The following is a 6,000-nucleotide window of genomic DNA, read 5'->3' as shown; positions in this document are numbered from 1 at the left end:
TTTCTTTTTACACTGATTGCTTTTACACCCAAAAAGGCTGTAAAAGCAATCATTTCCCCTCTTCTCTGGCTGCATTCCTGCAGCCATTGAGAAATACTGTGAGAGCTGTGATTGGTCACAGCTTGTCACATGGTACAAGGCTCTTGTGAATAGCTCTGTACCATGTGACCTCTGTGATCACTCACAAATTTCACACGTAGTAAGCAATGATGTCAGAAGTGACATCTTTCTACTCTTCATGTGATCACTGATTGGCCATACAGTGATCACATGATCAGGACCTCACACAGGAGGTCCCGTACAACGATCGGTGTTTCACTGTGTCCAGAGGACCCAGAGGGGAACCGGATCGCGGTGCTGCGCGCTCCCTTTATAAAAACAGCCACCTGCCCCTGCACTCCTCCTGTCTGGCCATTTATATACATGGGCCGGACGGGAAGTGGTTAAAAGAAACAAAGTTTCCTTTAGCTCAGGGAAAGCGACAGCTAATTCTGTTAGCTATAGTGAAGAAAAGAAAAAAAAGCCGGCAATTGCTCCTTTTATAAAAACAGCCACCTGCCCCTGCACTCCTTCCATCCGGCCATTTATATACATGGACAGTCCAGGAAGTGGTTAAAAGAAGCAAAGTTTCCTTTAGCTCCGGGGAAAGTGACAGCTAATTCTGTTAGCTATATTGAAGAAAAAAAAGCCGGAAATAGCATCAAAAAATTGGCATCGACATACACTTCGTATTGCGAAAAAAAAAAAATCGTAAAAAATTTGTAAACCGAGCCATTATTTACAATGGATTTTCATTCGTAAACTGAAAATTACATTAACCGAACTTCGCCTGTATCGGTTTTACCCCCACTCTACACCATAAAGATGTACTGACACTTCAATACACGCAGCCTACCATGTACTAGAATTCCAGGAGAACCTTCAGTAAAAATATAAAAAGGAATCTCTTACCAAGAACAAAATCTTCACCAGGCTCCCATCAACCTCTTCTACTTTGGACTTCCACCAGGTGCCCTCCCACTCTGTTTTTATCAGCTGACCGCTCTTAAGCAGAACCATTGGGCGGTTGGGGTACGCAGTGACATATTCTTCAATGAAGTCCCGGCATGAAACATCTTCAATATCTTCCCAGGTTTTGGTTACTGGAAAGAAAAAAAGAAAGGAACTATTAACCTCCCTGGCGGTCTGATTATTTCAGATTTTTGGTGCTGAAAGCAGTACATTTTTTTGCATGGAAATATGTATTTTTGTTTATTGTAGGCCTGTAATTTTTAGGAATAACTCCCTGAAATCTGTCCGAACAAGAGTCTAGTAAACATCCCGGATATGATAAAACTTGAAACACAAAATCATAAATTATAATTTAATAAATAATAAAAAATAATATAATAATAAATTTAATTCAATAATGTAATCAAACCAAAAACACTGAAATGTGAAATATAGCGCCAAGTTCGCACATCGCTGAGCAAAGTCGCAGAATCGTTTTCAGTGTCTGATGACGAATTTCCCCCACGAATCATTATCACTCAATTCTGCAAGTGGTTCTGATTTACTATCGCTGTTCTCTAGCCGGTCTAAAACCGCTTTTGACGTAAAGGGATGCTTTTTGGACGCCATGGACGTTTCTCAGTTTCCAGGCAGAAAGTACAGTAAAAATGCAGGCAGGGCGCCGGACAAAGCACTCGGGACAAAATGTATGTGAAATGGTTTGATACAGGAATGTTTTACTATGTAATAATCATTTTTAAAAAAATGACATTTTTAGAAACATTTCAAATTTGCCGCCGGTTCCGGCGCCCGTACGTCCCGACGTCACAGGGACCGGAACACGGAAGCCAGATGCCGGCATCGGCCGGAGGAGATGGTCGGGGACGCTGCAGGGGACACATCGTGGGAGCGAAGGACAATGTAAGCTCTGCAGGGACTCCCTGAGCAACGCCGCATGGTAAGCCGAGTGTAGCTCGGGGTTACCGCTTTTGGTACTGAAACTTTACCCCGAGCTACACTCGGGAATACCGCCAGGGAGGTTAAAGAGGAGGCAAACCCACTTTTGTATCCTAATAAGGCTTGCCTATAGGTACTGTAAATATCTCCGTTTAGGACACGGGTCTTCAAAATCTCAAAAAAAAAGGGCCAGTTTATTGCCCTTCAAGGTTTAGGGGTGGGAAATAGTGCCCCATCATTGGTGTCAGTGGGAGGAATAGTGCCCCATCATTGGTATCAGTGGGAGGAATATTGCCCCATCATTGGTGTCAGTGGGAGGAATAGTGCCCCATCATTGGTGTCAGTGGGAGGAATATTGCCCCATCATTGGTGTCAGTGGGAGGAATATTGCCCCATCATTGGTGTCAGTGGGAGGAATATTGCCCCATCATTGGTGTCAGTGGGGGGAATAGTGCCCCATCATTGGTATCAGTGGGAGGAATAGTGCCCCATCATTGGTATCAGTGGGAGGAATAGTGTCCCATCATTGGTGTCAGTGGGAGGAATAGTGCCCCATCATTGGTATCAGTGGGAGGAATAGTGCCCCATCATTGGTGTCAGTGGGAGGAATAGTGTTCCATCATTGGTATCAGTGGGAGGAATATTGCCCCATCATTGGTGTCAGTGGGAGGAATAGTGCCCCATCATTGGTATCAGTGGAAGGAATAGTGCCCCATCATTGGTGTCAGTGGGAGGAATAGTGCCCCATCATTGGTATCAGTGGGAGGAATAGTGCCCCATCATTGGTGTCAGTGGGAGGAATAGTGCCCCATCATTGGTGTCAGCGGGAGGAATAGTGCCCCATCATTGGTGTCAGCGGGAGGAATAGTGTCCCATCATTGGTGTCAGCGGGAGGAATAGTGCCCCATCATTGGTGTCAGCTGGAGGAATAGTGCCCCATCATTGGTGTCAGCTGGAGGAATAGTGCCCCATCATTGGTATCAGCTGGAGGAATAGTGCCCCATCATTGGTATCAGTGGCAGGAATAGTGCCCCATCATTGGTGTCAGTGGGAGGAATAGTGCCCCATCATTGGTATTAGTGGGAGGAATAGTGCCCCATCATTGGTATCAATGGCAGGAATAGTGCCCCATCATTGGTGTCAGTGGGAGGAATAGTGCCCCATCATTGGTATCAGTGGCAGGAATAGTGCCCCATCATTGGTGTCAGTGGGAGGAATAGTGCCCCATCATTGGTATTAGTAGGAGGAATAGTGCCCCATCATTGGTATCAGTGGGAGGAATAGAGCCCCATCATTGGTGTCAGTGGGAGGAATAGTGCCCCATCATTGGTGTCAGTGGAAGGAATAGTGCCCCATCATTGGTATCAATGAAAGGAATAGTGCCCCATCATTGGTATCAATGAAAGGAATAGTGCCCCATCATTGGTATCAATGAAAGGAATAGTGCCCCATCATTGGTATCAATGAAAGGAATAGTGCCCCATCATTGGTGTCAGTGGGAGGAATAGTGTCCCATCATTGGTATCAGTGGGAGGAATAGTGCCCCATCATTGGTATCAGTGGGAGGAATAGTGCCCCATCATTGGTGTCAGTGGGAGGAATAGTGCCCCATCATTGGTGTCAGTGGGAGGAATAGTGCCCCATCATTGGTGTCAGTGGGAGGAATAGTGCCCCATCATTGGTGTCAGTGGGAGGAATAGTGCCCCATCATTGGTATCAGTGGGAGGAATAGTGCCCCATCATTGGTATCAGTGGGAGGAATAGTGCCCCATCATTGGTATCAGTGGGAGGAATAGTGCCCCATCATTGGTATCAGTGGGAGGAATAGTGCCCATCATTGGTATCAGTGGGAGGAATAGTGCCCCATCATTGGTGTCAGTGGGAGGAATAGTGCCCATCATTGGTATCAGTGAGAGGAATAGTGCCCCATGATTGGTGTCAGTGAGAGGAATGATGCCCCATCATTGGTATCAGTGGGAGGAATAGTGCCCCATCATTGGTATCAGGTGAAGGAATAGTGCCCCATCATTGGTATCAGGTGAAGGAATAGTGCCCCATCATTGGTATCAGGTGAAGGAATAGTGCCCCATCATTGGTGTCAGTGGGAGGAATAGTGCCCCATCGTTGGTATCAGTGGGGGGAATAGTGCCCCATCGTTGGTATCAGTGGGAGGAATAGTGCCCCATCATTGGTATCAATGGAAGGAATAGTGCCCCATCATTGGTATCAGTGGGAGGAATAGTGCCCCATCGTTGGTATTAGTGGGAGGAATAGTGCCCCATCATTGGTATCAGTGGGAGGAATAGTGCCCCATCATTGGTATCAGTGGGAGGAATAGTGCCCCATCGTTGGTATCAGTGGGAGGAATAGTGCCCCATCATTGGTGTCATTTGGAGGAATAGTGCCCCATCATTGGTGTCAGTGGGAGGAATAGTGTCCTATTATTGGTGTCAGTTGGAGGAATAGTGCCCCATCATTGGTGTCAGTTGGAGGAATAGTGCCCCATCATTGGTGTCAGTTGGAGGAATAGTGCCCCATCATTGGTATCAGTGGGAGGAATAGTGCCCCATCATTGGTGTCATTTGGAGGAATAGTGCCCCATCATTGGTGTCAGTGGGAGGAATAGTGTCCTATTATTGGTGTCAGTTGGAGGAATAGTGCCCCATCATTGGTGTCAGTGGGAGGAATAGTGTCCTATTATTGGTGTCAGTGGGAGGAATAGTGCCCCATCATTGGTGTCAGTGGGAGGAATAGTGCCCCATCATTGGTGTCAGTGGGAGGAATAGTGCCCCATCATTGGTGTCAGTGGGAGGAATAGTGCCCCATCATTGGTGTCAGTGGGAGGAATAGTGCCCCATCATTGGTGTCAGTGGGAGGAATAGTGTCCTATTATTGGTGTCAGTTGGAGGAATAGTGCCCCATCATTGGTGTCAGTGGGAGGAATAGTGCCCCATCATTGGTGTCAGTGGGAGAAATAGTGCCCCATCATTGCGTGTGAGTGGTTGAATTAGTTTCCCTTCTCTGATATCAGTGGGATGCACAGTAGCCCTTTGTTGGCATCAGTGGAAGGAATAGTGCCCCATGGGCCAGATAAAGGCAAGCAAAGGGCCACACTTTGGAGAACCCTGGTTTAGGAGATATTTACTGTAGCAGCACCAGTGATATCACAGAGCACGCACACTGCACTCAATAGATGGCACGCCGTCCATGGAGAGTGCAGTGCACATGTGGCGGTGACATGTGCGCAGCCATAGGAGTGACGACATCATGGCTTGGCCAATCAGATGGCTGCAGATTGTGAACCCAGTAAGAAGAGCTGAAGAAGCTGGGAGCCACGACAGCGCCCCGCTGGAGGGTCTTCATTTTCAGGCAAGTCTTTCAATATGTGCATACTAGTACATTACGCACCTAACTTGCAGGGAGATTTTTTTTTTGCGGTTTACTACCACTTTAAGAAACCTGACCCGTTACCTGTCACAGTCAGTCAGTGTATGGACCGCACTGTCAGTGCCATTTATCAAGGAAACCCCAGAGAACATCTTCCTACTGCACTGGTGACTACAAGAAGAAGCATTAATGTCCCACTTACAGGAATCACTGGGCTGAAAAACACGATTGAACATTTCCCCAACGCAGCATGTCTACAGAGTAGTGCTGAGATCTGACTTCCATACATATCTCTCAGACGCAAAACCCACCCATGAGAATGTTTTTTTTGGGGGGGGGGGGTGCATTCACAGGCAAATGGTTCTGCTTGAAGCGGAACTGTTTTTTTGGGGGGGATGCATTCACAGACAAATGGGTCTGTCTGAAGCTGAACTGTTTTCTTTGGGGGGGGGGGGTGCATTCACAGGAAAATGGTTCTGCTTGAAGATGAACTTTTTTTTGGGGGGGGGGATGCATTTACAAATGGTTCTGCTTGAAGCTGAGATCTGACCTCCATACATATCTCTCAGAAGCAAAACCCACCAATGAGAATGCTTTTTTTGGGGGGGGGGATGCATTCACAGACAAATGGTTCTGCTTGAATCTGAACTGTTTTTTTTGGGGGGG

General features: G+C 47.0%; 1 protein-coding gene across 1 annotated transcript in view; it reads right to left on the bottom strand.

Moving 5' to 3' along the window:
- The window catches only part of SETDB1 (SET domain bifurcated histone lysine methyltransferase 1), a 52,373-nt gene that overhangs the window by 21,408 nt on the left and 24,965 nt on the right, over positions 1-6,000 (bottom strand). Inside the window, exon 9 of the mRNA XM_089678972.1 lies at positions 952-1,142. Within this exon, the coding sequence (XP_089535098.1) occupies positions 952-1,142 (191 nt within the window). The remainder of the gene's footprint in view (positions 1-951; positions 1,143-6,000) is intronic.

Source organism: Staurois parvus, unplaced genomic scaffold (assembly GCF_062004578.1).
Source record: "Staurois parvus isolate SC_StPar_1 unplaced genomic scaffold, SC_StPar_1.0 ptg000213l, whole genome shotgun sequence".
In the NCBI taxonomy this organism is placed as follows: domain Eukaryota; kingdom Metazoa; phylum Chordata; class Amphibia; order Anura; family Ranidae; genus Staurois; species Staurois parvus.
The sequence above is the reverse complement of the archived record's forward strand: the minus strand, read 5'-3'. Positions and strand labels throughout refer to the sequence as shown.